Source organism: Nicotiana tabacum, chromosome 20 (assembly GCF_000715075.1).
Source record: "Nicotiana tabacum cultivar K326 chromosome 20, ASM71507v2, whole genome shotgun sequence".
In the NCBI taxonomy this organism is placed as follows: Eukaryota; Viridiplantae; Streptophyta; class Magnoliopsida; order Solanales; family Solanaceae; genus Nicotiana; species Nicotiana tabacum.
In genome coordinates, this window is record NC_134099.1 from 13,780,943 (window position 1) to 13,808,449 (window position 27,507).

Here is a 27,507-nt window from a genome sequence, read left to right on the forward strand (position 1 = left end):
GGTGTGAATAGCGGAATCAATTAGAAAATGACACATGGGCATAACATTAAATGGAAAAGACTACTAAGGCGTTAATACTGTCATAAGCATTAATTGTGGCAAAAATTCCTTTTTCATGAAGATCAAGATCCACTTCCCAATTATCTAATTGATAAATAAATGGAAAGTGGGGGGACTATCTTTATTGGGAAAAAACTGAGTTTATATTAAAGATGATGTGGCATGACACGTGGATTAATTAAATGGTCAAAGCGCAACAATTGACTAGGAGGCACGGATGGAGACAGACACGGGAAGAAGAACTTAAATAGGCACGAGACGACGTATAGATACGAGTCTCATACCAATTTAAATTATTTACAGCCAACGGATTAGAAGGCATTGAAGACAAAGATCTGATGACAGAAAGGAGTCCAAATTCATTATTAAATACTTGATACGTTACAAAATTGGTATTTAATAGGAATGATTGTATAACGGCTTATTTAATGTAATTTATTACTCATAATTATGTCATTAAAGCTGAGGTTTCATTCCTTTACCTAGAATTATCTATAAAAGGAAGAAGTATCATCATTTGTAAGGACACAGAATACTATTGAGAATTTATTGAAATACACATCTATTCGCTTTTTTACCATCATTCTCAAAAGTATTTTATTTTTGTCTCCTGATTATCAATAACCCGAATTTCTTTTTAGCTTTGACCAAAGACTCAGAATTTTGGTTAAACACTATGGAAATCGCCAGACTTTCTGAAGGTTATTGAACTCAAAGGTCTGAAGTTTATGGACTTCAAACAAATATCTGCTGCTATCTGCTTGATTAGAAGTGCTCTGAATTTGCAAGAACTTTATATTGAAGTAAATTGTAACGCTCCATCTAATTTATGATACTTTGTTTTGGAAACGAATAAGCACTTATTTGGTTTCTGCTCTATTGTCGTGTAGGCTTCTACCGCCGAGTTAAACCAAGAGCAGGTCTCAGGTTATCTAAAATTCCTGGACTGCTCAACTTTTCCCCTTAAAAAACTTCATCTGGTCAAGTTAACAAATATCTCAGGTTTCGATCCTGAGTTTGAGTTTATCTGGTTCCTTCTCTTTAGCTCGCCATCACTTGTGACGATGAGCATCGTGGAGCACCCAAAACTTGGAGTAAAAGAAGCACAGATTATACGTAGGAAGGTGCTCAAGTTTCAGCCACCATCAACAGTGTCTATAGATTTCTCAAGGGACAGTAAAGTCTAAGTATCAAAGTGTTAGTTTTAGGGAATTGGCGTTGGTAGCAGAATCATAACTGTCAAGTATTTTTAATGCATAACTTGTACTGGTTTTTGTTATCGCTCCAATTATTCTGTTTTGATAAGCTAAAGTATACGACGAAATTGGATATTCTTTTATTCCTGTCAAGGGGTATTTGCATCTATACCCGCTTTTTGTGTCACGTTTTAACTTGTGTTCGCTTTACAAAACAAATTGCAAGCGTACCCGCTTTTTCGCATAACTTCAGCGTAAGGGGCTGAAGTAGCAAAGACAATCGCGCAAAACTTCAACATACTAGTTGTGAGCACGTGATTTTTGCTTCACGAAAACTACTCCCAAAGAAATCGAAAAATAAAACAAATTGTCTTTGGGTACAATTTTGAGAACTTTGCGTGACATTTTGGATAATTATTTTTGTCTGTGAATGTTTAGTTTATTTTAATTAATTTAAAATACAAAAATATATGTTGCATGCACATTTATGATTTAATTGTGCACTTAGGAATTAATTGAACCATGTTTTGTTTTTAAGAGAAAGAAAATCACAAAATAATGTATTTTTGCATTTTTAGCATTTATGTCCAAGTTATGTGATTTTATTTGATTGTGTGTGTTAATTGTTATTAAAGGTTAGTTAGTACTTTTATAAAATAATCTAGTCCTATAAGTTAATTTAGGATTTTTGGAATTTTTAGTTTTATTAGTTTAAGAAAAGAAAGGCAAAATAAAAGAGTGTTAAGTCATATTTGGGCCAAATCAATTTAAAGTCCAGCATCCCAAACAATTTTTCTTCCCCTTTGAAATTGAAACCCGGATACCCAACCCATACCTCATCCCCGACCCGGTCTGCCCCATAGCACAAACAACCCCCCTTTCTTCACTTCATTTTTCATTTCCAAATCCCTAACAAAAAAAACCCTAAACAACCCGCCCCATCTCCTTCTTCATCTTCTCCAAACGACCCCTCCAGCTTCAAACGACCTCCATGGCTGCCCTCTTTCTTTTTCTTCGAACCAACGACCACCCCACGACCCCTCCTTCTCCCTCGACCCCCATGGCTGCCCTCTTCTCTTCATCAGCTCCAAACGACCCCTCCAGCTCCAAACGACCCTCATGGCTGCCCTCCTTCTTCTTCTTCTTCTTCTTCGAACCAACGACTACCCCACTGCCATCTCCAAGCTTCCGTCGACATCCATGGCTGCCAGCCTTCTCCATCGACACCCAACGACCACTAGCGACTCCATCACTCGTCGACAGCCCGCCTCACGCCCACCACGACCACCTCCCTTCACGCCAGCCTTACTACCAATGACCACTGGCCAGCCTTCTCCATCAGTTCGTTCGACCACCTGAAACAGCCCGCCTCACCTTCTCCATAGCCACCCTCCAGTCCAAAACGAGACCAGCCACACTCCAGTACAAAACAAGACCAACCATCCGAGGTCGTGCTCAGTCGTACGTCGAGGCAGTGCGTCGAGGTTCCGTCCGAGTCCGTGTTTGTTAGTCAAGCGTCGAAACAGTGTTGTGAATGAAGTTGTGTTTCATCAGAAGTTCAGCATGACGTCGGATCGTTAGCATAAAGGTCAGCCATAGCTCGTTCACAGATTTTTTGCTTTTTTCTTTGGAGTTTCGTTTTCACTTTGCGTAACGGAGCAAGAAAGTGCAGTAGTAAAGGTCACATCTCTTACCTCGAATCTATGCTATTCGCGGATCTATTTGTGGTTTCGTTTTAATGTGGGTTCATTTTGATAAAGTTTTCGCATGAAGTATCCTACTGCATATTCGTTGAAATTATATGTATATGCGTTTTGACGACTTTCCTACTGTTTTGAGTGCAATTGATGATTGTGTTTAGTGATTTGGATATACTTGATTGTTCTGTTAAGTTTGTTCTGATATGAATCTGGCCTTGTTGAATTGTCCTAATGTTGTTGAGTGGGAGTTAGTTTCATGTGTTTAATTAGTCAATTGTTAGGATTTCTCAATTAAGATTGGTTATAGATGCTATAGTTTGGTTAATTGATTAGGAGGATTGGATATAGCTGATGGGGTAGAATGGTAATTTCAATAGTTTCAAGGGTATTTTGGGATTTAAAGTTTTAAAAATGATTAATTTGAATGCTATGTCCACTAAGCACTAATAATATTAAAATAAGGCATTGTTTAATACATAGTGGGGGACAAGACATTTACTAGTGGGGAACAAGACATTTGCTAGTGGGGAACAAGGCATGCAAGTGTGGGGAACAAAACATAATGGTATGAAAAGCTTAAAAGGATTGATTAAAATATGTTGCTCATACCTATTTTTGGGTTATAAATAGGGTCATTTCAAGACAGAAAAGGGGCTGGTTTTTGGAAGAAAAAGAGGAGTTCTCTTTCAGTCTTTTTTCCGAGAGAGTTTAGGCTGGATTTTTAACATTTAAAAGTTCAGTAATTTGAGAGTAAAAAACAGGCTGGTTTTTAATCCTAAAAGGTTCAGTGTTTGGAGAGCTAAGAAACTGAAAAGTGAGTCTTTTCTTTTACTGCTGAATATCAGAACTAGTACTGTTGCTGTTTCATTGGTGTTGTTGTTTGGTATTTCTGGGGTTTCAATTGGTTCTTCCTGAGTTTGCTATTGGTTATTGGCTACTGTTTTCATTGGGTGTTGCTGGAACTCTGCTGGTTCCTTCCTTTTTAATCTGTCACTGGGTTGTTCTGTCACTGCGTTGCTGTGTTATTACTGCGGCTGACTGCTCCTTCATCTTCTTGTATTTCCGTTATCCAGCTACACGTTCTAAAGCTCTCAAATTTAAAGGAAAGGAAGTAAAGAGTTGTTGGAATGAATTTCTGAATTTCCCCTGTTTCTTTGTGTTTAATTTGATGTATAAGTAGTAGTTCACTTGATATTTCATAGTATGTATTAGAATGACTTTGGAATGCATAAAATGGACTGATTGAATCTATTTCTACAAACATGGAATATCAATTGTAATTAATCTTAGTTGGTGATTACTAGTTATGAAATATACTATATTTAATTCTTTTTTTCAGTAGTCGTGAAATAGTTTCAAATAGTTTATGTCACAAAACAGGTTCAAATAGTTTATGGAAATCAACATGTTGGTTTAATAGGTCTAATTTTGAAATTGCTAAGTTCACTTGAGCAAATAACATCATTTTAAATAGCAATATAAATAATGTTAGTAACTAATGTTAGTTCTCAAATGTTAGTGATTAATGTTAGCTTGATGACAGTTTTTAAGCATTGATGCATTTTTCAACAAATCGTAAAAAGAGCTCAAAAAATGGCTTTGTATTCCACATAGTTAATTCTAATAGTCCAATTCATATAATAAAGCTAGGTTGAACTGAATCGAAATGGTAGCTGGTTTGTTAATATTTACAACGGCAGGCGGCGGATCTTAAGTTAGGTAGCGGGTTCAAACTAAAAGGTGTTTCCTTTTGTTTGGACCCGGACTTAAACTTGAAGCCCGAACTTTTTAATGCTAATTGATTAGGATTTTCTTTATTCTAGAGGCAAATAAATAGAAAATCATAGTCGCTTTAGGATATCCTTGAATAAAAATGAGATGAGCCTCGCCGAATAAAAAATACAAAATTGCGAGGCCCTCAATAAATATTTGTTTCAAAATACTTAGATTTAGGGACGGGCCGTTTAGCGAATTTCACGGCCTTTCCGAAAAGATAATAACACGCAAGTCACTTCTGACGCGCTTTAAAAATCTACTCTCTTAAACTCAGGTGCACATTTATGTGACCCAAATCCAAATCTCAACGAAGTCGAAATGTGTCGCTAATCACGGGTACATTGATTGTGACGTGGTTCGAGATGCATTTCCACAACGTTGCAAATTCCTTTTTAAAAAAAATAATGAATGAGATGAGCCTCGACAAACAAAAAAATACACAAGCTGCAGGGCCCTCTATACGTGTTGGTAAAATTACTTAGACTTCGGGATGGGCCGTTTAGCAAAATTTCACGGCCCTACCCAAAAATAATGATACGCTAGTCACTTTAGGCGCGCCTTTAATAATTTACTTTCTTAAACTCGGGTGCACATTTACGTGACCCAAATCTAAATCTCAACAGAATTGAAATGTGTCAATAACCATGGGTGCATTGATGTGACGTGGTTCGAGGTGTATTTTCACGACGTTGCAATTCTCATTAAAAATAATAATAATAAAAGCGGTAAACAGTTAAAATTTGCACATAGGTTCAACATGTATTAAAACCAGATAAATAAGCCGAATATGATAGTTGAGCGACCGTGCTAGAACCACGGAACTCGGGAATGCCTAACACCTTCTCCCGGGTTAACAGAATTCCTTACTCGGATTTCTGGTTGGCGGACTGTAATACAGAGTCAATCTTTTCCTCGATTTAGGATTCAACCGGTGACTTGGGACACCATAAATCTCCCAAGTGGCGACTCTGAATTAAATAATAAATCGCGTTTCGATTGTCCTTTAATTGGAAAAACTCCCCCTACGCCCCTGCGGGCGCAGGTGAAAAAGGAGGTGTGACACTTGGCCAAGTTTTTGTTTTGTAACTGCCAAAGAGCTGAAGTTTTTGTTTGTAACCGACGAAGTTTTTGTTTGTAAGCTGAAGTGTTTGTTTTTTAACTATCGAACTTCAGCTCTACAGCTAAAGTTTTTGTTTTTTTAGTTGGGGAATTTCAGCTCTAGAGCTGAAGTTTTTATTTTTTTAACTGGCGAAGAGCTGAACTTTCAAGATTGCAACTACATAGCTGTAACTCAACAGTGTTATCCATGAGTGCGTGGAAGATAAGAAATGACTGGACAAGAAAATATATAGCACTATTAGCATGGGAAAACGTATGGTATCCAAAATCTGCTGGGGGTTTCAATATTATTGCTATGATTGGATGGGCATCGACTTCTTTTTCATTCGTCAATGTTGCTTTTTGTTAATAAACTGGTCCAAACCAACCAAGGCAACAATGTTACCACAAGGTACATCCTCAACAGTTTCCTGCTTCTTACTCATCCAGATAAGAGTTCACACTGATGAAGAAAACAAGTTACACTAGAAAAGCAGCACGAGAAGCCTAGATTTCTGGAACTTTTGTATAGAGATGTATTAGTGGTTTTAACTATAGTCAAACTTATACATAGCCGTAACATATTTCTTGCAGAAAAGGGAGAAGGAGAAGTTTGAGAAAGAAGAGGCGGATATAACTTTGAGGAGGAGAAGGAGAAGGATGAGGAGAAATGGAGCTGAAGTTGTTTAAAAAGTGGGTACAAGTTAAAAGTTTTTAAAAATAATTTGGTCGCCCCGTGCAATTTTTACCTGTCAAGTCATGCTAGCTCTTAAGAAGAATGGCATTTGTAGCAAGTTTTGCCAACTTGTTACTTCACCAGTTGTTGCAGAACTAATATTTCTGATTTGAATTCTTCAGTCCTCTTCTTCATTTTTTGTTGTTTCGTAGTTTATATTTTGTACTTCAACAAAAAGTTATTCTAATTATGCAACTTTGAGGAAAAAATCATTCTAATTAGTGCAGTGATATATTAGCTAGAGCATCAACCATCTTGTTTGCCTCTCGTAAGCAATGTCTAATCTGGAAATTCTCGAACAAGATGAAGAAAAGGACAACCCGTTGCACGATGTATCCCGCGTTCACGTAAAATCCGAGGAAAGGCCGCACCCCAAAGGATGTGATGTTGGCAGATCAGTGGTTGATTCCATGATTCGAATTCGTGACCTATAGGTCATAGAGAAACAACTTTACCGTCGCTCCGAGCTCCCTTTCTCGAACAGATAAAGATATGTAAAAAAGAAGACAAATATGGATATCAGCTTCCAAGGCGGATTCAATTTTTCTAAAATTCACTTTACACTCCGCTCCCCACCCACCCACACATATTTTTTGCGGATGGAATTTAGCCCTTTTCCATAGTGAAGTTTTAGCTCGCTTCTTTTCTCGATTGTTTATTTTGAACCTTGCTCGTATGAAGTCTTATTTCCATCCCTTCTTTCTACTCGTTTATATCCCTTGATCAACTATATGGGCCAAGTGTATTTGTTGAATATGACAATATCCCACATCGGTTGGGAAGTAAACTTGGTGGGAATTTTTTCCTATAAAAAGAGGCCTAATGTTTAGGATTTAAACACACCTCTCATTTGCCTTCTTATCTTCTTAAGGCATTTGTATATTCTCTCTTTAGTATTATTTCACTTGTATTTTTTGAGTGGAATAAAATATTGATTGTGTCCGAGGAGTAGGCAAAATTGGCCGAACCTCGTAAATTCTGGTGTTTCTTTTATTGTTGCTTTATTGTCTTATTTATTATTTGGTGGCTGTCATAATTTTTGGTATAGTAGTTGTGACTTATTCACACTATATATATTTGGCTTCCGCAAAAATTGGTATCAGAGCCAAGGTACTGTCTAAGTATGCTCTGTGGTTGCAGCATAGTCTGATCATCCACATCAGAAAAGATTTATCTTGGTAACTGAGTCAAGGTTCTGTCTGAGTATGCTCTGTGGTTGCAACTTAGTCTGACCTTCCACACCATAAAGGAAATAATCTTGATTTGTGTTGTCAACTATTAAATAATATTTGTGTCAAAGATGAGAGACAATAAACAAGAAGAATCTACATCAAGTGTCAACAATACGTCATCATTGACATCTTTGCTTATGACAAGAATTGTGTCAAATGCGAAATTTACGGTAGAAATATTTGACGGGTCCGGACATTTTGGGATGTGGTAAGGTGAGGTTCTAGATGTCCTTTTTCAACAAGGGCTAGATCTGGCCATTGAAGAAAAGAAACCAGATGTTATTGGAGAAGAAGATTGGAAGATTCTCAACCGTGTTGCTTGCAGTACCATTTGATCCTACCTTGCTAGAGAGCAGAAATATCCATACACAAAGGAAACTTCTGCAAGTAAATTATGAAAAGAACTGGAGGATAAATTTTTGAAGAAAAACAGTCAAAATAAATTGTACATGAAGAAGAGACTGTTTCACTTCACCTATGTTCCTGGTACCACGATGAATGAACATATCACCAGTTTCAATAAGTTGGTCACAGATTTGCAAAATATGGATACAACTTATGATGATGGTGACTTGGTCTTGATGTTATTGGCGTCACTTCCTGATGAGTACGAGCACCTTGAAACTACTCTACTCCAAGGAAATGACGAAGTTTCTCTCAGAGAAGTTTGTTCGGCTTTGTACAGCTATGAACAAAGAAAGCGAGAAAAATAGAAGGGCGGAGAAGGAGAAACACTATTTGTGAAGGGTCGTCCTCAAAATCAAACGAGGACAAAGAAGGGAAAATCCAAGTCAAGATCCAGACCCAGCAAAGATGAATGTGCCTTTTGTCGAGAAAAGGGGCACTAGAAGAAAGACTGTCCGAAGTTGAAGAATAAGGCCAAACATAACAATGGAAAGGCTATTATGGATTCAAATGTAGCTGATTGTGATGATTCAGACTTCTCATTAGTTACAACAGAGTCATCAACATCATCAGACATATGGTTGATGGACTTGGCTTGTAGCTATCATATGTGTCCCAACAGGGACTGGTTCATGGATTTTCAAGAAAGAAAATATGGAGTCATCCACACAGCGGACAACAACCCTCTTACCTCATATGGAATTGGTTCAATACGATTAAGGAACCATGATGGAATGATCAGAACATTAACATATGTTCGATATGTATTGGACTTGAAGAAGAATCTCATCTCTGTGGGAGCCCTAGAATTAAAAGGGTTCAAAATCATTGCAGAAAATGGAGTGATGAGAGTATGCTCTGGTGCACTAGTGGTAATGAAGGCTAACAGGAAGAACAATAATATGTACCGTTATCGTGGCAGTACAGTTATTGGGACAACGACAGTGACATCCAGTGACGATAAAGAGGCAGAAGCAACCAAGCTATGACACATGCGCTTGGGACATGCTGGAGGAAAATCCTTGAAAACTCTATCAGATCAAGGATTGTTAAAAGGAGTAAAGGCTTGTAACTTGGAGTTTTGTGAGCATTGTGTCAAAAGGAAACAGACAAGGGTTAAATTTGGTACAACGATCCATAATACTAAAGGCATTTTGGATTATGTACACTCTGATGTTTGGGGTCATTCCAAAACACCTTCATTGGGTGGGAAACACTATTTTGTAACCTTTGTTGATGATTTTTCCCAAAGAGTGTGGGTGTATACAATGAAGAGAAAAGATGAAGTGTTGGGAATTTTTCTCAAATGGAAGACGATGGTGGAGAATCAAATAGGCAAGAGGATCAAGTGTATTCGCACAGACAATGAAGGTGAATACAAAAATGATCATTTCAATAAGGTCTGTGAAAATGATGGCATCGTCCGACACTTCACTGTCAGACATACACCACAATAGAATGGAGTGGAAGAACGTATGAACCGGACCTTGCTGGAGAAGGTACGGTGTATGTTTTCCAATGCTGGCTTGGGCAAAGAATTTTGCGCTGAGGCAGTTACATATGTATGCCACCTCATTAATCGCTTACCATCTGCTGATGTTGATGGCAAGACACCATTTGAAAAATGGTACGGAAAGCTTGCTGTAGATTATGACTATTTGCACGTGTTTGGCTCAATTGCATATTATCATGTGATAGAGTCAAAATTGGATCCAAGGGGAAAGAAGGCTATTTTTATGGGAATTACTTCTGGAGTCAAAGGATATCGCTTATGGTGTCCTATGACAAAGAAAGTAATATTCAGCAGGGATGTTACCTTTGATGAATCTGCTATGGTAAATAAGGTAACAGAAGATACCAAACAAAATGAAGGTGCTTCTAGGCAGGTGGAGTTTGAGGGAAAATTTATTTTTCCTACACAAGAAGCAGAGGAGGAAACAAATGAAGATTACCCTCTGGAAGGAGAGCCAGTAGAGGAGATTCCAACTCAGGAACCTCAACAACAACTTGAATCAATAGCAACTAGCAGGCCAAAAAGAACAATAACAAAACCTATTCGTCTCATATAGATGGTTGCTTGTGCAACCTCAATTGTAGCTGATGGTGTCCCTACCACTTATAAAGACGCAGTTCAAAGTTTAGAAGAAGATAAGTGGAGGATTGCCAAGAATGATGAAATACAGTCCCTTCATATGAATCATGCATGGAGATTAGCCAATCTCCCAAAGGGAAAGAAAGCAATTGGGTGCAAATGGGTATTTGCAAAGAAAGAAGAATTTCCTAACCAAGTAGATGTTCGCTACAAAGCAAGATTGGTGGCCAAAGGATATGCTCAAAAGGAGGGAATTGATTACAATGAAGTGTTTTCTCCAGTTGTAAAACATTCCTCCATTAGAATTATGTTGGCTTTGGTAGCATAATTGGATTTGGAACTAGTTCAGATGGATGTAAAAACTGCGTTTTTACATGGAAACTTGGAGGAAGAAATCTACATGACTCAGCCAGAAGGATTCAAAGTTGCTGGAAAAGAAAATATGGTGTGCAAACTTGAAAAATCGTTGTACGGATTGAAACAATTTTCTAGACAATGGTATAAGCGATTTGACGAGTTTATGTTGCGGCAAGGGTACAAGAGAAGAACATACGATCATTGTGTATATTTGCGCAAGCTTAAAGATGGTTCCTTTATATATCTTCTCCTATATGTTGATGATATGTTGATAGCTTCCAAGAATTCGGAAGAAATTGATAAGTTGAAGATTCAACTGAAGAAGGAGTTCGAGATGAAGGATCTAGGTGAGGCAAAGAAAATTCTTGGCATGGAGATAATAAGAGATAGACGTTCGAAGAAACTCTGTTTATCTCAGAAATAATATTTGAAAAGAGTACTACAACGTTTTGGCATAGATGAAAAGACTAAGCCAGTTAGTACTCCACTTGCTTCCCATTTTAAGCTAAGTACTACTATGTCGCCAACTGATGAAGCTGAACAGGAGTATATGTCAAGGGTACCATATGCAAATATTGTTGGTAGCTTGATGTATGTAATGGTCTGTACGAGACCTGACATTTCACAAGCTGTTGGAGTTATTAGTAGATATATGCATAATCCAGGAAAGGATCATTGGCAAGCTGTGAAGTGGATTCTACGGTATATTCACAATATTGTAGATGTTGGGTTAGTTTTTGAGCAGGAAGACAATCAATCTGTAGTTGGATATTGTGACTCAGATTTTGCGGGTGATCTGGACAAACGAAGATCAACTACTGGTTATGTGTTTACTTTTGCAAAGGCACCAGTTAGTTGGAAGTTTACTTTATAGTCAACAGTTGTTTTGTCTACAACAGAGGCAGAATATATGACTATTATAGAGGCTGTGAAGGAAGCAATTTGGCTTCAGGGATTGCTAAAGGAGCTTGGTGTTGCACAAAAAAGTATCACAATCTTTTGTGATAGTCAAAGTGCTATTCAATTGGCGAAGAACCAAGTTTATCATGCAAGGACGAAGCACATTGATGTTCGGTATCATTTCGTACGAGAAATTATAGAAGAAGATGGAGTCACAGTGAAGAAAATTCATACTACGGAGAATCCTGTTGATATGCTGACAAAAGTGGTGACTGCGGTCAAGTTTCAACATTGTTTGGGTTTGATCAACATTGTTGAACACTGAAGATTGATGATGAAGACACAACCAAAATTTGTTATTGAGAGAGAATTGAAGATGTGGAATTTTGCCAAGGTGGAGATTGTATTTGTTGAATATGACAATATCCCACATCGATTGAGAAGTAAACTTGGTGGGAATTTTTTCCTATAAAAGGAGGCCTAATGTTTAGGATTTAAACACACCTCTCATTTGACTTCTTATCTTCTTAAGGCATTTGTATCTTCTCTCTTTAGTATTATTTCACTTGTATTTTTGGAGTGGAATAAAATATTGGTTGTGTCCGAGGAGTAGGCAAAATTGGCCGAACCTCGTAAATTTTGGTGTTCCTTTTGTTGTTGCTTTATTGTCTTATTTATTATTTTGTGGTTGTCATAATTTTTAGTATAATAGTTGTGATTTATTCACACTATATACATTTGGCTTCCGCAACACCTAGGATAAGGCATTAAAAAACCGTCGATATGTGGGGTGATCGAACCGACTCATCTTTGAAAACAAGATGCGCTCCTACAGATCGAAATATAAAGAAATAGTTAATATATTCAAGATAATTACGTATTTACAAAATACCGTCTCAATTCATCCTATTTTATCAGATCCGGTTTTTGAGGTAGCTGTATTGTGACTTTGACTGCCAAAAGGTACTACAAGAACGTCTTACAATTTGATTTTAGGAAGAGAATGTGGAGAAAAGGCTGCAAAAAAATCTAAAAGCGATTAGTTTTGGGATTTATTTTAACACGGAAATCAGTTTAAGTTCAAAAGGTCTTAAATATTTGTTTTAAACCTTCCAACTATATCATACGTACTTTCCTTGCGGTTTAACAAATAAGGTCTTGCTAGTTGGCTTTGGGTGCCAAATACTTTATTATGGCCTGTTTGGATGGTCGTTACCCATGGTTTCATTATGTATAATTGTATTAATAAATATAATGTTTGAATGGATTGTATTGCTTATTGTAGTTTAATAACATTTTTATAAGTAACCACGCAAAAACCACCAAATCCATGGTTACAAAAATTGAACTTTTTCATGGTTATATAACAATGGAGTTACAACAGGTTTACTAACACCATACAATATAATATAATTTTTAGAACAATAAAAGCAACCATGGTATCAATAAAAACAATACAATAGAAAAAAAGAAGAAGTTAAAAGGTCTCTCTGAATGTGGTGACTTACCAAATAGTAATATATCTTTTATATTTTACAAAAACAAGAAAAAGGAAAACTTAATTGAGGTCAATTTAAATGGGCTAAGAACAAGGCCCAATATAAATGTATTGAACCGCATTTAACTTGAAAATCTCAGCAACACTGCTCCGCCGCTGCCCTACTTCTTTAAGGGAATCAAATTGTATGTATGTTTTTCTCTGTAGTATGTAATCATTATTTAATGTTTATTCCACGTGTTTCTTTCTTCAATCTATGGCACCCCATATATTTTACAATGAGCTTTTTGTAATTTTTACTTTTATGAGTTCGATCACATGCTAATGATTGAGTCTTTATTAATATTTATAAATATTTGATAAATTTTCTAATAAAAATACGTGGTTTGAGCAAGTGGGTTCGGCCGAATCCGTATACGGGCTTCTAGCTTCGCCAACGAGAAGATTCTCGACTTTTTGCTTTGCTGACTTTTGAGTTTTGACTTTGATGAGAATATCTGACATTAAAATTTAGTTGTACGAATTTATAGCTACTATACTTTTGAATTACTTGATGCTAACACCTAAAGTATAAGGGGTGTCATAAATATTTGCTACTTTCATGGAGAAGATCCATATATTGGTGATCAAATACATGACACGAAGGTCCGCATTATGCTATGTTTGAGAAATATGATGAGGAAGAATCAAGGGAACAAACAAAACTAAAGCCACAAAATCCATCAATAAAATTATTTTTCTTCGTATATAAAAAAGAAATATTTGCTACTTTGTATCACCATCATAAATCTAAGAATGCCCTCTTTCTTTCCTCCTCCTTTTTGCCCCTTTTCTATATATGTTTATTTATTTTTCCTGTTTGAGACATTAAAGATCCTTTAAGTCTAACAAGAGAATTCTTGTAATGATTATGCTGATCCTGATTTTCTTCTGTATTTTTTCCAGTAGAGTTGATTAAGTTGGAAAATTCTTAAGAAGAATGTGTCCAATCTGTAGCAAAATATATCAATCAGACACAAGTAAGGAATCAATTGATGATGAGGATAGAATCAGTAACTTGCCCGGGAATGTAATAGATTGCATTCTAGGGAAAATGCCTTTACGCGATGCAGTAAGAACGAGTATTCTTTCAAAGAAGTGGAGATTTTACTACTTAGCCATTCCGCAATTAGTGTTTGATGACCAGTTCTGCAAAGAAGTTAACGACTTTGTCGCCAAGAAGAATCATGGTATATTCTCCATGTTTGAGCTCAATTACCAATTTAACGAAATTGTCACCAAGTATCTTATGCTTCATCCTCGTCGCATAGAGACTTTTCAAGTGTGCTTTCCTAGATATTTAACATCAACGATGGTTCCTGATGGCGGTTCAGCTGTGATTGATGTGAACAAATGGATACTATATTTATCTGGGAGAAACATCAATAAATTAACCTTAATATACGCTGGTGTTTTGAACTATCGTCATAAATTACCTTCTTATTTCTTCTCTTGTCTAGACTTGACATTCTTGAAGCTCCAGAATTTTGTCATATTGCCTCCACCAAAGTTTAAAGGCTTCCTAAATCTCTACCAATTAAAACTTATTCGGGTTGACTTTGCAAACAACTGTTTTGAAAGTTTTCTTTCTGGCTGCCCCGTTCTTGAAAGGCTAAGCTTGCGTCGTTGCTCTGGAGTTCGTCACTTTAATATCAGCGGTTCTAAACTCAAGAGGTTGCACATCAAGGCATTTGATAATTTCGAATCAATCTCCTTAGAAAACGCCCCTAACTTGACTGAAGTTACTGTTACACTAGAGAGACTTGTAATTGGACTTGAAGGCGGCAAGCTTATCTCTGATTTGGTGAAGCTTGTGGGTAGCTTGCCAAAACTCAAAATACTTTGTCTAAAATGGAAAGTTTCTGCAGGTTTGTACTGCTACTGAAATTACTTTTATGTCTCTATTTTCCTATTTGGTCTATCGGAAACAACCTCTCTACTTCAAAGTAGAGGTAAGGTCGGTGTATACACTAACCTCTCCAGACTCCACTTGTGGGATTATACTGGATTGTTGTTGTTTGTCTCTATTTTCCGATTTCTAGAATCAGGTTTATCTTTATCTTCACAACTGATATTATAGGGGTTCTGATAATTCTTGTTTTATTTAATCTAATTAATTTTTATTTTTTTTGCACATATCGTTTTTTCAGCTCCTATCTGAAACACCAGTTCCCCCTGTGCTATCGACATTGCCCGACTCCCTAAAGATTCTTGAACTCAAAGGTGTCAACTTTATGGACTTTGATCAAATATCTGCTGTTGTCTGCTTGATTAGAAGTGCTCCGAATCTGCAAGAACTTAATATTGAGGTAAGTTGTAACGCGCCATCTAATTTATGATAATTTTGTCTTGGAAACAAATAAGCACTTATTTTCTTTCTCTGCTTTATTTTGTCTAGGCTTGTACAGTCAGGAGCAAAGGGGAACGCGTCTCAGGTTATTTAAAACTCCTGGACTGCGACTTCCCCTCAGCAAACTTTGTTTGGTCAAGTTAACGAATATCTCAGGATTTGATCCCGAGTTTGAGTTTATCCGATTCCTTCTCCTTAGCTCGCCATCACTTGTGACAATGAGCATCCTGGAGCACCCACAACTTGAAGCTGAAGAAGCATTGAATATAGCTAGGAAGCTGCTCCGGCTTCGGCTAACATCAGCAGTGTCTATAGACTTGTTGAGTAACAGTAAAAAAAACATGAGATTTTCATAATATTAGTTTCAGGGATATGGCATTTGTAAGAGAATTAAAACTTTTTTAAGTGTTCTTACTTCTTACTGCGGGTATTGCGGTTCGTTAACTGAATCCGCACTGGATATCTCAAACAAGATGAGAATAAATGTCAGCGGAGGCCAAGTTTGAATGTCTGTTTATGTATTATGCCTAATCTTCTGGATTATGTGAACTTTCTGGATACAGTATTGTTATCAGTTGAAGTTACTAACTTGAGCAACATTATTTGACAAAGACTAGGATGATTGCCAGTCATGTCAATGATTTGTTTGCAAATTCAAATATAGGAAAAATGATAATATTTGTAAGATTCAAACCAGCTACTTAATATGGTCCTATTATTCTACTAGAAATTGGCCAACGTTTTACAACAATATTTGAATAATGCGAAAGACACTTAAAAAATCGAGAAAGATCTTAACCAGCCGGTCAGATAATTCTTATGCTTCTGTCTTTGACATAATTGAATGTGTCCTGATCTCGAAAATTCTATAAACTCTTGGGATATTTACGAAGAGATAAGAGATTTTGAATATTTTATAAACTCTTGGAATTGTCACAAAAATATCAAGCATCAAATTATGTCTTTCCCAGATTCTATTATTTTTCCTCGAGATCAACTTGGAGTGTGATCGGACGCTTCTTGACTATCAAATACTTCAGGAAGACCCACAACATCCTCAAAATACAATTCTTGATTGTTTGCCACCAAATTTTTGTCGCTATGAAAGAAAAGTTAGGACTAAAATTACCATAAAGCAGGATATCCCCATTCCAAGTCTTATGCAAATGTATAGAGATTGATCGACCAACATAATAGATGTCTTCACCCATGATGCAGAGGCAGGTCCACAATTTAAAATTTATGGATTCTTTCAACGATCTTAAATTTTTATACAATTAAAAATTTAATTATCTTAAATTTTTATATATGTAATTAGTATGACCAAAAGCCACTGAGTTCTGGTGAACCGTAATGCTTTGGATTTGCCCTGCCATGATGGTCCAACTTATTGTCTTTCCGGGAGATTTGATTTTATAGTTCATTTATTCTATAAGGGGTCGTTTGGTTTGAAGACAAGTTATGATGTGATTAGTTATGTTGGGAGCAGTTATATTGAGATTAGTTAGGTTGGGGTTAGTTATCCTGAGATTATTCTTATTGGTTGTTTGGCATGTTGTATTAATCCTGCGATTGTAAATTTTACTATTTTATCCTCATATAACTTATCTTGGAATTACCATTCTACCGTGACAAACAGTTACTCCCTCTGTTCCAGTTTATGTGAACTTATTTCATTTTTGGTCTGTTCCAAAAAGAATGACCCCATTCTAAATTTGGTAACAATATAACTTAAACTTACAATTCTACCCTTAATGAGAAGCTTTTATAATCACACAAATACTCTGGGCCCCTTTTGGCTTGTTTAGGACCACAAATTTTAAAAGTCTTTATTTTTTCTTAAACTTCGTGCCCAGCCAAACAGGTTCACATAAATTGAAACGGAGGGAGTATAAATTATCGGTACTATTTTCAATTCTGAAATAATTTATCCCAGGTTTAGTAAAATAAGGGATAAGGCATTACTAAACATTTATTTCCAGAATTATTTTTACTTATCTATCCTACCAAACGACCCCTAAATGTTATTTTAGTTATATATGTATCATTTTGACATGAGATCTTAAACAGAAAGATTGAATATATGAGATATTTGTTATAAGGGCCATACCGTAATTTTACCAATAGGATGCGATTGAAATCTATATAAATATATAAAGCTGCAATGGGACTTGGCACAGTGATGTGGCATATTTATATGGCCAAAAAACTAAATTTCTTTTTTGTCATTTTTTTTGGCTTTTATCCTATTTTTCCTATTTATTCAATATTTTAAAAAACCCACAAGTCACTTCTTTAAAAATCAAAAGTCACGTCATTTCCTCTTCTTTCTCATAAAGAAAACTGTTATACTAGGTCTTAAATTTCTATTAAAGGGGAAGGCATTCAACAAAATATGAAAAGACACATGCTTTCAATTTTATCGTGTTTTTATTATAGTTAATTTTTTATACCTCTGTTTTGGTAAATAGAAATAGTGAATGATATTTGATATTTTCTCTGATATTAACTTTTTTTGCTTTGTACTACAACTGATTTCTTCTTTATTATGGTTAATTTATATTTTTATCATTGATCATGTATTTTTCTCTTCCATTTTTATATTTATTTGATATTTGATTTTGTACAGGTTTGTTTAAATAAAGGTAATTACATTTGATTCTATATTTTTTTAACGTTTAGTTGCATATTAATATGATGTAATTACCTTAAATGGCTAGAAACCGAATGAGGAAGCATTCAAATTCCAAATAACACCTTTTACCTTTAATAGCTGGGAAAACAATACTATTTTTCATCATTTTTTGAATGGAAATAATAATCCCCTAAAGAATAGGAGTAATTTTTTGGGTAAGCTAAGAATTTAATGTGAGGGAAAAATAAACTATGGAATCTGATTCCAACAATGACAGGGTTGATCTTTTTTATTTTCTTTTTTCTACTATTTTTTTGTTTTATTCAAGTTCACGTACACTGATTTAAATGTTATTTCATATATATTTTTTGATAACGGTTTTTGGGTCTGCGCCCAGATGAATTATTTTATATTTAATCTATGAGTTTATTCCGGAAAATCTTTTTGTCTAAAAAATTTATATTGGATGTTAGAAAAATCACAAAAAATGATAGAATCATAAGAAGTTTGTTTAGTATAGATTACGGTTTTTAGAAAAAAACTTATGACAATATTTCTTATATTTTAAGTTTTTTTATACACTAATTTATACATAAACTTAAAGTTTCTGTCACTTATTCTCTTTCAGCTTCTTGCGATCCCCCCGCCCCCGCGAACGCAACTGAATTAGCCATCAGAAAAGTATTAGAAGCACGTCATAATTCATATTCAGGTTCATATCTTGCTTTTATGGTTCTGGTTTAAATCAAGATTAAATTTTATTTTCTGGGTATAATAAAATCAGCTGAAATTGAATTGGGGTTTTGCTTAAATAATTCATACTCTGGTTCATATCTTTCTTTTATGGTTCTGTTTAAATCAAGATTGAATTTTTATTATCTGGGTATAATTAAATCATCTGAAACTCAATTGGGGTTTTACTTAAATAATCTGATGGGGTAAATTTTTTATTGGTGTTATAATGTTTATGTTCTGTCTCATACTAAGCCTTTTTAGTCTATTCCCTCAAAATTTAGTACTTAACTACTATTTAAGTAGCTTATTTTTAGGTTTCCGTTGTGTTTATAATTTGCCAAGGCAAAGGTTAGGTTTTGCAAATTGTGGGAACAAGCTATTAAGCTTATTTGGGCTACTTTTCTAAGTTAATTTGCTAATTATTGGACCATTTTCCCTCTTTATTGTATGTTTATCGAAGTCAGTTTGATAGGCTTAATAGAAGCAAAAGTTGATGAGGTTCTCCGTTCTATTCTTTTGATATTTTTTCCTTTCGTAAAGTAGGGGTAAAGTTTGCGTACACACTACCCTCCCCAGACCCACTGTGTGGTCGGAGGTGGAGCCAAGATTAGAATTTTATGGGTTCTGAAATTATCATCGAACTCATAGCTCGTTTAGTTACTGAGTTCGCAATTAAATATTTATATATATATTTAATGAACTTCTTAATACAAAATACAGTTGGGTTCATCCGTACCCATGTTTCCTTCTCTAGCTCCGCCTCTGTATGTGGGATTGGACTGGTTTTTTTTTTTTTTTTTTATTTATCCTTGTTGTAAAGAATACAATTTCTTTGATATTAAGAGGATATTTATGAACGATTTCTATTAGGACACACTCTTTAATATCTTCTTACAGTTGTGGCATGTTAAATTCGAGTATGTCATCAGTAGTTCTGTCCAAATAGTTTAGAGATCTTCCTCATCTTTGTATTCTTGTTTATTTTCTACAGGTTCTTATTGGCGATTACCGATTAGTATAATATGATGCCTCCTATGGGCAAAAAGCATTGTTGTGGATCTTTATTACCTCTTGATGTGCTTGGTAACCTTCCTGAGAATGTAATTGATGATATTCTTGTGCGTTTGCCTTTACAAGATGCTGTGAGGACAAGCAAGCATCTTATCGAATAAATGGAGATATAAGTGGTGCAAACTTCGAGAGTTGACGCTTGATAAAACACTTTGGAAAAATAAAAAGGATTTAAGATTCCTTACAATTTACTTTAGAAAGATTATCCACCACATTTTGACCCTTCATTCAGGACCAGTTAAAAAGTTCACTCTCTGTATTGATTTTTTGGAAAGTTCTCCAAGTAATATTGAGGACTTGATGATTTTCCTCTCTAAAAATGGCATTCAGCATCTTCTTCTTAAACTTCCTATAGGGAGGAACCCGCACGAATTGCCTTCTTCATTTTTCACATGTTTGCAATTGAGGCATCTGACTCTCCAAAGTGGTCTTATACTTCCTCCACCATCCTTCAAAGGATTTGATCGGTTAATTAGCTTGGAATTACGTGATGTAACAATCTCTTCTAAGTTGCTTGAAAGTTTAATCTCTCATAGCCCGTTGCTTGAGCAATTGGTGCTGCAGATTTCAGACGTTTTAACTGACGTCATTGAAATTAATGCTCCCATGCTGAGAACCTTCGACTTCACAGGCCGTATAAGTTGTATCTGCTTAAAAAGTGTTCCTCTTTTGGAGAAACTTTCACTTCAAGATGCAGAATTATACTATTTGAAGGCAGCAGAAAAATGTGATATTGCAAAATTTTTTGAACCTTTATCTACTCTCGAGCATCTCCACCTGGCTAACTTGGTATATGTTGCTTGATTTTACTTCATCCTAATGTATTTTCCATTGAGGGAACATCTTCTGCACTTTTTAATCATCCTGATTTTTGGCATTTTCTTCCTAGTTCTTGTCTCCTGGAGCAGGTGAAATACCACCAAGTATTCCCTTTGTTCTTCACTCTGTCAAACGTCTTTGCCTATCTGGTATGTATTTCGATCCATTGGATGTGGTCACATCTGCTCTTTGCTTGATAAGAAGCTTCCCAAATTTACAATCTATGGAAATTCAGGTTCTTAGTGATTTGACTCTCTCTTTCTTATGCAGTGGCTATCTTGTTTTCTTATTCCTTTTTATCCTCAATAAATTCAGATAGTTGAGCGTTTTTTAATATATCTTAGGTGGCGTTATTTTACAATGATGTTCCTGCTCCAGAATCTCTTCAAGTGGAACGTTTCTCAAATGTGACGTTTTATCGCCTCAGAGAAGTTAAGTTAGAAGGTTTTATTGGCACAAAGCCTGAGATGCAGCTTGTGGAGCTTCTCTTAGCCAAATCTCCGGCGCTGGTGAGAATTCTAATCAAGCTCAGCAGGTCTGCTAAAGATTCTGCAAGAGCCAAAATACTTGCTGTGCTATCAAAAATTAAGCTCGCGTCACCTAAAGCAGAAGTTGACTTCATCTTTTGATCTTTATGAGTCTTATCGGACCATGATATTTGGCTAGAATTTTGGAAGTTGAAATGATTAGGTTGATACGAATCTTGATGCCATGTTTTCCTTTGCCATAAGAGACAGAGAAGTCTGAATCATTTTGAAGACATGAAGGAATCTGGATGGATGTTTTGACTAGTCTGTTATTCGATAGTAATTGTTACTACATTGCTAAAGGTTTTTATGTTTCGTGCTTGTTCTTGTGCAGTCTACGATATTTTATTTCAAAGTCATAAAACTGGATAGCTCTGTGCACTAAGCTTCCACTATGCGTGAGGTTCAGGGAACGGCCAGACGACAAGGGCTTGCATTTCAAAGTTATGTTGCTGGTATTTTGGCTACCATTAGTTGGCTGACAGTGCATAGAGCAAGTTCATCGGTCATAACAAAGCGATCAAGATTTACGAGTTTTAGAAATTCTTCTAAAATTATTTTTCTTGTCGGTGAACCCAGACTAAAATCCATTTGGTTTTCAATCATTTTTAAACCCATTTGAAAAATCCATTTCGGATGCAGTTGGTTCAAGATCTGTATTAATCTTGACGATATTATCACTGCTAATGCTAATATCATTTATTCTATTGCTTTCTCTAATTTGAGACGTGGATGCTCTAGATGGAAAATCTACCACGTAATCAATTGGAGAAATGTATGAAGAATTTGATCTAGTCAACCTAGATGATAAACTGATATTATCAGTTTGTACGGGTTCATTGAACCTGATTTTAACAGTGTCATATGAGGTTTGTTCTATTTCTGTAACCTCAGTATTACCAGTGTTTCGAGGTGCAACAGCTTCCTCTATGACCCATTCTTTAGGGAATTCAATTTCATTAGCTCTCTATTTGTCTCTACAGATTATGAGGCCTGAATACAAAAATCCTCGGCAACGAGGAAAAGGAAGGGCATCTACTAATAATAGAGAGAGTAATACTCTCGCCCAAATTGGAAATCAAAGGCTAATAGCCGCTAATCTGACACAAGGTAATACCGAACATCCGTTATACAAGGAATTCATGGATTTTATACAATCCAAGAAAGATGAAGGTACATCATCTAATGTACCAACCTATTCCTCAGTTATATCAGAAATGAAAATTTTGAGTTTTATACTCAAAAAGAAACACAAGAGTTAATAATTCTTTTGGAACAATCCGACCTTAAATAGAAGGATAACCATTGGCAAATATTGGCCAGGTATTTTGATACCGCGTCATACGCTACTCCTGCTTATAAATACAGGAGGCACTATGAGATTATACTCTCAACAACAGGATCCGCTGAAATTCAGCACTTTTATCATGCTAATACCAGAAAAACTTATAGTTTTTCAAAAATCATTCTTAAAAAGGTTATACCTTCTGATGAATAGGGTATCAGTACCCTCAAGGATCGTGAATATACACATCCTGACCAAATAATTTCGGTCAAATTTAATTATTGGGACTATGTAGAGAGTTTTAATAAAACTTTCCTTTATGAAAATCCTAATAGGAAATATTCTTGGTTTATTAAACTCTGTCCTAATATGTTTGGACAGCAAATCCCAAATTGGTTCTTCAAATGGTGGAAGTTATACGGTCCATCATTAGAAATATTTCCAAGCCTATTTAAAAGCTTATATTCTCAATGGGTAGATATATCTCCCAAAATTATTTCATTACAAAAAGATAATATCTTTTATGAGGGCATTGCTACCCATGTACTTTTTCATAGAATTTTCTATCCCGTGGATAATGAAATTGGATGTACAAGTTGGTTATACCAGTGAAGGAATTCCCTGTTTAAATAGAATCTTTTATCACAAGTTTTGGACAAAATTAATCCAGTCCAATCAGCAAGGGAAGTTATATGGTGAAGAGTTAATCCAACAAATACATGCTAAAATAGAGGCCTATGTCAAATTAGACAAAACACAAGTTGCAGAGGAAAAATAAGTCATTTTGAAATAATCACAAAGAAGCTCCAAATGAAGAAATGGGCTATATCAAAGAAAGAGATCCTTGCTTCGTATTTTGAAGAAATAAAAAAGAATCTAGCAAGAAATTTTGAAACAACAATTAGAGATGATATATCTATGGCCTCCATTGGAAGCACTTCAAATGACGAAATATGTGTAGCAGGTGAAGCTTAGAGCCCCTCGGACACAGAAATCAATATTGAAGAAATTGAAAATTTCCTTACAAAGCTAAAGGAAAATGCCGAAGAATCTTCGGAGAAAAACGACAAAGGAAAAAGTAAAGTCTTAATTATTGAAGGCCCCATCAAGTAAATTATTGGGGTAATAAAGACAACTTTAATAAAGTAAAGAGTCCCTCCATTATTGAAGAGAATCTGTTTTTATAAAGCAATTTGTCCATTTGTAATTATAGAACTTTATCTTTTTATCTTGTCGGCCACACCTGTAATTATTTTGTTGGCCAGTTCTACTTTTTAGTTTTGTTTGTTTGTAGACTGGTCCATTATATAAGGATCATTTTCCATTCTTTAGAGGCAGACGATAGCCAGAGTATAAGCTCTGCCTTCTCTCTAGTCTCTCACTCCACTTATAAAGAACCCCTTCTGTAATATTTTCCATTTTGAAATAAAGTCAAAAAGGTCGCTTGGCCACAACTAAGAGTCTCTGGTCTGGTACTGTTCTTCTCCTTTTCTTTTCTATTCTTGCGGTACTGTTAGCCTAAATGATAGGCTAAACAGGTAAGTGTTAAACTTGGTTCTCAAAGGTTATTTACTATGCATGCTTGGTAGTTAGGAGTTTACTGTATCAACCCGATGGGGTTTTGGGTTAAGAACTATATATTCTAGGCAGTTACCAATCTCGACAGTAGACCTTGGTTAGGCGAACCTAATCGGAGGGGCTCGTAAACCCGTTTAGGCAGATGGTCGTTGAAGGGTTGAGGAGCCTCGTGGTTTAAGGTTTACTGTAGAGGTTAGTAGCTGGCCAGGACTAGTGTTCTTGTAATTCATTCTTGAACCCTATTCGGAAGCGATCCTGTATCCCCTTGGTATCAGAGCCATGTTAGTAAAAAACTTTAGAAGCTAAGTTTAACACTATTTTTTTAATGAATATCATTAGGAAGAAGACACTATAAGAAAACCTTAAATTACATGGGAATTTTACCTAGGAATTTTTTCCGCAGATAATTCCTGCAAATTTTCATGCGAAAATCTAGTGATTCCTAGTTTCTAGAATATTTACCTGCCAATTTGATTTTCCCAGGTAAATTCGCAAATAAATTTGGCGCCAAAATATTACCTGGAGATTTTGGAAAATAATCCCCAAGTATCATCTTCGTGGGTAATTTCGCAGGTAAATAATGAAAAATGTAAAAAATTATTTCCTTTGAAATTTCGTAGGAAGTTCCCCAGGTAATGTTACTTGCGGATTTTGTTAGATATTATTTCTTGGGGATTTACATGGGAATTATATTACTTAGGAAAATACATGGGGATTTGTTATTGCGATTTTAGCTGGGGATTATTTCTTGTGGATTTACCTTGGGATGTTATTACCTAGGTAATTGTAAGCACGTAATTTTTTCCCTATATGAGAATTACTCCCAAAAAATTCAAAAAATAAAGTAAGTTTTCTTGGTGTGCAATTTTGTGATATTTTGTGATATTTTGAATAATTATTTGTATTTATCTGTGCATGTTTATTTGCTAAATTAATAAAAAATACAAAAATATGTCGCATTTTGCATATAGCATTTAATTCTACAATTGTTAGTAATTAAAATTGTTTTACAAAAATTAAAAATTACAAAAATAGGCATCGTTTGCATTTTTAGCATTTAATGTCCAAATATACAATTTTATGCTTAATTAATACTTAATTGTGCGTTAATTGTTATTGGGAGTTAATTTGCGCCTTTATAACTTAATTTAGTTCTTAATAATAGTTTAAGTATTTTTATAATTTAGTTTTAGAAAAATAAAAGAAGAAAAGAGAGCGAAAATATAAAGAAAGTCGGAATTAGGCCTCTTCTTCAATTTCAAGCCACAGGCCCAAAAAATAGCCCAATCTTCCCTACGACCCAGTTCATTTCGAACTGGGTCGACCCAGTCCATAACCCAAAAGACCCAAACCCCTTTTGTCTTACATTTTACAAAAAAACAAAGCAAAAATTAAAGGAAGAAAACCCTAAAAAAAACACTAAACCAATCCGCCCCCACCCCTCCTATCTTCTTCTTCTTCCTCAAGCTTCTCCACCTCCCATGGCTTCCTTTTTGCCTTCAACCTCAAGAAGCCATGGCTACACACACACACACGTACGTCACCTTCACGACCCCGGCTCAACTAAATGACCCCAGCCCTATCCGCCATTGAAGCTCGTCAAGCTCAAAGCTTGCTCGACTATGGCTGTTTCCCCGCTGCGTTTCAGCTAGCTTTTGCTCCTTCTGTTACGTCCAGCCATGGGCGAGCTTCATCGTCACCTTGATGTTCGTCGTCCATGGCTTCCCCTACTGCTGCGTCGTCCAAACAAGCCGCTACTGCTGCCGCCTATCGCCGCCGATGCTGCCAGCCGTTGCTGCTTCTCCTCCTTCCTCCAAGCTGCGGCTTCATCGTCCAGTTCGAGCCTAGTTGCTGCGTCTTCGCGTTGAACAGCAGCAGCAAAGAAACCCAGCTGCTTCTGCTTCACGTGCTGCTTCTACTGGTTCATCTTCTTCGTCAAAGTTCAAGGGTCTTTGGTTGAGTCGAGGCCCGGTACGTCGAGTTTTGGTTGGGGTCGTCAAAACAGTCCCTACATAGGTCGAGGCTCGTCGAAATAGTCCGTACATATTTCGTTTCGATCCGGTACATATCTGAAAATTCATGTCATGAAAAGCTTCAACATGGCAAGTAAATGAAGTTTGATTATAAGGATGTTTTCTACTTATTTAAATTTTATTAGTTTAAGTTTCAGTTTTGTTTTAGTTGGTTAATATAGTATTAAATCAATTGGTAGATTAGTTCTCTTTCTTAATAATAAATGGCTTAGTTATTTTAGGAACGCGATCAACTCATTTCTTTTAATATATGAAATAATGTCAATGATTTTTTACAAAATATAGAGTTAGTGTTTGCAAATATTCGCATAGGCAGAATATAAGAATTGGTTTATTTATCTCAAACCCAATCTTCGTAAGCAAAATTAACCAAACAATTATAACCCCGGACTAAAAACAAGTGGTGTAAAAGAAGGATGAGATTTATAGATTGTAACTTTTTAAGTCAAAAAATGTGTAAATAGCGTTTGCTTCAAATATAACAATGAAAATTCTTCAAAAAATATTACTTCATTTATTAAATCAATTGTTTTCCTAAGTTTTATACGCAATTCGCTTTTTGGGTAGATAAATATTGTATTTACCATAAAAATGGTAGTATTAATCACACGTTGTTTATTTTTATTTTATTTTTATTTTACTCTTTAAACTCATGGTTTTTGAGGAATATAATTCACACGTAAAAAATATAATTTGCGGTCAACACTTAATGAATTGTGAATTCTTTTCAAGGAATTTAGAGGCATCTCAAATAGTGATTTCTCATGACTCTTACATTTAAAATAGATGGATGCAATAAACATTTGTAGAGAATTTATATTACTGTCAAGAATATTTGCATAATTAAGGATGCGTTCGCGTGACTTGATTATACTTCTAAAGGCGATTCGGATTATGCGTTCGCGCAACTTCGAGCAAATTTTTAATAAAAAGGGGTTCTTCGGAGATCATCGATATTAATTTCATATAACTCGAGATGTGCGGTTCAATATTTAATTATACAAGAGCGACGAACGTTCTTAATTTTATTTTTAGCACAATTTCGAACTTAAGTCTTCTTTTTTTATATAATAAAAAATTTCGAAAAAGAATAATAATTATTATATTATCATTGTGTATACGTACGCGTGACACGATTTTCACGTTAAAAAATATTAATATATAAAACGAATACACGTACGCGTGATTCGATTCGAAGAAGGGTCTTTAATTATAAACAATCTAAATAGAAGCGGTAATAATAAAATCATGCAATAAAAATGTATTTAACAAATCAAAATAATCAAGCCAAATATAACAGTTGAGCGACCGTGCTAGAACCACGGAACTCGGGAATGCCTAACACCTTCTCCCGGGTTAACAGAATTCCTTATCCGGATTTCTGG

At 35.6% G+C, this 27,507-nt stretch overlaps 2 protein-coding genes across 3 annotated transcripts; both read left to right on the top strand.

Moving 5' to 3' along the window:
- The first annotated feature begins 13,170 nt into the window (after nucleotides 1–13,170).
- LOC107819502 (F-box/FBD/LRR-repeat protein At1g13570-like) lies at nucleotides 13,171–16,052 on the top strand. 2 transcript variants are annotated; one of them, XM_016645612.2, is made up of 4 exons: nucleotides 13,171–13,235; nucleotides 13,996–14,957; nucleotides 15,240–15,398; nucleotides 15,488–16,052. In XM_016645612.2, the coding sequence occupies exons 2-3, from the start codon at nucleotides 14,030–14,032 to the stop codon at nucleotides 15,248–15,250; spliced, it is 939 nt and encodes a 312-aa protein (XP_016501098.1). In that variant the 5' UTR covers nucleotides 13,171–13,235; nucleotides 13,996–14,029; the 3' UTR covers nucleotides 15,251–15,398; nucleotides 15,488–16,052. The 2 variants fall into 2 exon arrangements, with proteins under 2 accessions (XP_016501098.1, XP_075096860.1); XM_075240759.1 differs by lacking the exon at nucleotides 13,171–13,235 and having other exon boundaries at nucleotides 13,315–14,957.
- Nucleotides 16,053–18,536: 2,484 nt separating this feature from the next.
- On the top strand, nucleotides 18,537–21,553 carry LOC107819501 (F-box/FBD/LRR-repeat protein At1g13570). Its single transcript, XM_016645610.2, is given in 5 exon segments — nucleotides 18,537–18,786; nucleotides 19,801–19,960; nucleotides 19,962–20,669; nucleotides 20,770–20,934; nucleotides 21,044–21,553. Coding segments are annotated over 4 exon segments (1,287 nt in total). The 5' UTR covers nucleotides 18,537–18,786; nucleotides 19,801–19,831; the 3' UTR covers nucleotides 21,329–21,553.
- The last annotated feature ends 5,954 nt before the right edge of the window (nucleotides 21,554–27,507 follow it).

Bases quoted from the DNA above. Each gene is read 5' to 3' on its own strand.
- LOC107819502 (XM_016645612.2), top strand. From the start codon at position 14,030: ATGTGTCCAATCTGTAGCAAAATATATCAATCAGACACAAGTAAGGAA.